At 38.8% G+C, this 5,000-nt stretch overlaps 1 protein-coding gene across 2 annotated transcripts in view; it reads left to right on the top strand.

Moving 5' to 3' along the window:
* Positions 1-5,000, top strand: part of LOC148074624 (clathrin heavy chain 1-like) — a 42,058-nt gene that overhangs the window by 26,846 nt on the left and 10,212 nt on the right. For both annotated transcript variants that reach the window (XM_087796468.1, XM_087796469.1), the window contains exons 28-30: positions 3,808-3,918; positions 4,022-4,192; positions 4,250-4,471. In XM_087796468.1, coding sequence (XP_087652594.1) covers positions 3,808-3,918; positions 4,022-4,192; positions 4,250-4,471 — 504 coding nt within the window. The remainder of the gene's footprint in view (positions 1-3,807; positions 3,919-4,021; positions 4,193-4,249; positions 4,472-5,000) is intronic.

The following is a 5,000-nucleotide window of genomic DNA, read 5'->3' as shown; positions in this document are numbered from 1 at the left end:
GATGACATGATGATGTCATGATGATGTCATGATGATGATGATGATGACAATGATGTCATGATGATGTCATGATGATGACATGATGATGTCATGATGATGTCATGATGATGATGATGATGACAATGATGTCATGATGATGTCATGATGATGTCATGATAATGTCATGATGATGTCATGATGATGTCTAGATGATGACATGATGATGTCATGATGATGATGATGATGACAATGATGTCATGATGATGTCTAGATGATGACATGATGATGACATGATGATGTCATGATGATGTCATGATGATGTCATGATGATGATGATGATGACAATGATGTCATGATGATGTCTAGATGATGTCATGATGATGTCATGATGATGTCATGATGATGTCATGATGATGTCTAGATGATGACATGATGATGATGATGATGATGACAATGATGTCATGATGATGTCTAGATGATGTCATGATGATGTCATGATGATGTCATGATGATGTCATGATGATGTCATGATGATGATGATGATGACAATGATGTCATGATGATGTCATGATGATGTCTAGATGATGATGATGATGACAATGATGTCATGATGATGTCATGATGATGTCTAGATGATGACATGATGATGACATGATGATGTCATGATGATGTCATGATGATGATGATGATGACAATGATGTCATGATGATGTCTAGATGATGACATGATGATGTCATGATGATGTCATGATGATGATGATGATGACAATGATGTCATGATGATGTCATGATGATGACATGATGATGACATGATGATGTCATGATGATGTCATGATGATGATGATGATGACAATGATGTCATGATGATGTCATGATGATGACATGATGATGACATGATGATGTCATGATGATGTCATGATGATGATGATGATGACAATGATGTCATTATGATGTCTAGATGATGACATGATGATGACATGATGATGTCATGATGATGTCATGATGATGATGATGATGACAATGATGTCATGATGATGTCTAGATGATGTCATGATGATGTCATGATGATGTCATGATGATGTCATGATGATGACATGATGATGACATGATGATGTCATGATGATGTCATGATGATGTCTAGATGATGTCATGATGATGTCATGATGATGACATGATGATGTCATGATGATGTCATGATGATGACAATGATGTCATGATGTCTAGATGATGTCATGATGATGTCATGATGATGTCATGATGATGTCTAGATGATGACATGATGATGACATGATGATGTCATGATGATGTCATGATGATGATGATGATGACAATGATGTCATGATGATGTCATGATGATGACATGATGATGTCATGATGATGTCATGATGATGATGATGATGACAATGATGTCATGATGATGTCATGATGATGTCATGATGATGTCATGATGATGATGATGTCATGATGATGTCTAGATGATGACATGATGATGACATGATGATGTCATGATGATGTCATGATGATGTCATGATGATGACATGATGATGTCATGATGATGTCATGATGATGTCATGATGATGTATAGATGATGACATGATGATGACATGATGATGTCATGATGATGTCATGATGATGTCATGATGATGATGATGATGACAATGATGTCATGATGATGTCATGATGATGACATGATGATGTCATGATGATGTCATGATGATGTCATGATGATGTATAGATGATGACATGATGATGACATGATGATGTCATGATGATGTCATGATGATGTCATGATGATGATGATGATGACAATGATGTCATGATGATGTCATGATGATGTCTAGATGATGACATGATGATGACATGATGATGACATGATGATGTCATGATGATGTCATGATGATGTCATGATGATGATGATGATGACAATGATGTCATGATGATGTCTAGATGATGACAATGATGTCATGATGATGTCTAGATGATGTCATGATGATGTCATGATGATGTCATGATGATGTCATGATGATGACATGATGATGATGTCATGATGATGTCATGATGATGTCTAGATGATGTCATGATGATGTCATGATGATGACATGATGATGTCATGATGATGTCATGATGATGACAATGATGTCATGATGGTGTCTAGATGATGTCATGATGATGTCATGATGATGTCATGATGATGTCATGATGATGTCTAGATGATGACATGATGATGATGATGATGACAATGATGTCATGATGATGTCATGATGATGTCATGATGATGTCTAGATGATGTCATGATGATGTCATGATGATGTCATGATGATGTCATGATGATGTCTAGATGATGACATGATGATGACATGATGATGTCATGATGATGTCATGATGATGTCATGATGATGTCATGATGATGACATGATGATGTCATGATGATGTCATGATGATGTCATGATGATGACATGATGATGTCATGATGATGTCATGATGATGTCTAGATGATGTCATGATGATGTCATGATGATGTCATGATGATGTCATGATGATGTCTAGATGATGACATGATGATGACATGATGATGTCATGATGATGTCATGATGATGTCATGATGATGATGATGATGACAATGATGTCATGATGATGTCATGATGATGTCATGATGATGTCTAGATGATGTCATGATGATGTCATGATGATGTCATGATGATGTCATGATGATGTCATGATGATGTCATGATGATGATGATGATGACAATGATGTCATGATGATGTCATGATGATGTCATGATGATGTCTAGATGATGTCATGATGATGTCATGATGATGTCTAGATGATGACATGATGATGACATGATGATGACATGATGATGTCATGATGATGTCATGATGATGTCATGATGATGATGATGATGACAATGATGTCATGATGATGTCATGATGATGTCTAGATGATGACATGATGATGACATGATGATGTCATGATGATGATGATGATGACAATGATGTCATGATGATGTCTAGATGATGTCATGATGATGTCATGATGATGTCATGATGATGTCATGATGATGTCATGATGATGTCACGATGATGTCATGATGATGACATGATGATGTCACGATGATGTCACGATGATGACATGATGATGTCATGATGATGTCATGATGATGTCACGATGATGTCACGATGATGACATGATGATGTCATGATGATGTCATGATGATGTCATGATGATGTCATGATGATGTCATGATGATGTCATGATGATGTCATGATGATGACATGATGATGTCATGATGATGTCATGATGATGTCATGATGATGTCATGATGATGTATAGATGATGACATGATGATGACATGATGATGTCATGATGATGTCATGATGATGTCATGATGATGTCATGATGATGATGATGATGACAATGATGTCATGATGATGTCATGATGATGTCTAGATGATGACATGATGATGACATGATGATGTCATGATGATGTCATGATGATGATGATGATGACAATGATGTCATGATGATGTCTAGATGATGTCATGATGATGTCATGATGAGGTCATGATGATGTCATGATGATGTCATGATGATGACATGATGATGACATGATGATGTCATGTTGATGTCATGATGATGTCATGATGTCGAGAGGATGGAGAAGTTGAAAAAGAGATGTTGTTTCCCTTTATTCAAAACAAATAATATTCTAAGATTTGTAAATGTATGATCTTGATGTTTTATTTGTAGGCATTTATTTATATTTACGCTGTTGTCTGTACTAAAGTAAATCCACTAATATTGAAGGTGTTATTAATGTGTGTGAAGGTCAAACAGCTCCCTCTGGTGAAACCATACCTGCGCTCAGTCCAGAGTCACAACAACAAGTCTGTCAACGAGGCTCTCAACAACCTCTTCATCGTGGAGGAAGACTTCGCCGTAAGACGTCGTCGTGTTGTTTCAGTCGACCTTTGTTGTCGCCATAGCAACAGGTTGGTGATGTTTCCACCGAGCCTCTGACGTGATTTCCTGATCCTTCCAGGCGTTAAGAACTTCCATCGACGCCTACGACAACTTCGACAACATCTCGCTCGCTCAGGGGCTGGAGCAGCACGACCTGATCGAGTTCAGACGGATCGCCGCCTATCTGTTCAAGGGCAACAACCGCTGGAAGCAGAGCGTGGAGCTGTGCAAGAAGGATAAACTCTATAAGGTACGAACCTTTCCATCCTGCGGGGCGCTTCCACTCACGCGCTGCTGCCCCCTGCAGGACGCCATGCAGTACGCGTCCGAGTCCAAAGACACGGAGCTGGCGGAGGAGCTGCTGGCCTGGTTCCTGACCGAAGACAAGAAGGAGTGTTTCGCCGCCTGTCTCTTCACCTGCTACGACCTGCTGCGACCCGACGTGGTCATGGAGACCTCCTGGAGGCACAACCTCATGGACTTCTCCATGCCGTACTTCATCCAGGTCATGAGGGAGTACCTGTCGAAGGTGGGTCACCTGTTCAGGTGTCAGCGAGACGCTTAGAACTTAAAGAAAGAATCAGTTTTAATATAAACGGAAACGAACCATTTGAGTTGGATGTTCTCTTCTCTCCATCATCCCTCGCTTCTCTCATCCTCCTGTTTCTTCACTTCATTTTATTATCTGCACCAAACTTTTCCATACAAATGAGCTCCTGGAGTGTTTCATGAGTCCAACCAAAGGAAAACAAAAACACAAACAATTAGAAAAATGGAACAAATGCATGAAACCAAACAAAGATCCACAAAACATGGAACAACAACAATTGAAGTCACATTTTGATCAGAAACAGAATCATTTTAAAACGACTCCTTCGCGATTTAAAAGTTCCAGATCCTCGAGCCATGGCCCAGTTTGACAAGAATGGACCTCATGTGGCCCCCGAGCCGGTTGAGGTGGAGCCTCTACTTCATATCAAGTGTTACTTGTAGAGCAAAAGATGAAAGTGTCGTCGATTAAGAAACTTAAATTGGATCAAAAAGATCTTTTCAAAACC

Source organism: Callionymus lyra, chromosome 7 (assembly GCF_982586985.1).
Source record: "Callionymus lyra chromosome 7, fCalLyr1.hap1.1, whole genome shotgun sequence".
Classification (NCBI taxonomy): domain Eukaryota; kingdom Metazoa; phylum Chordata; class Actinopteri; order Syngnathiformes; family Callionymidae; genus Callionymus; species Callionymus lyra.
The sequence above is the reverse complement of the archived record's forward strand: the minus strand, read 5'-3'. Positions and strand labels throughout refer to the sequence as shown.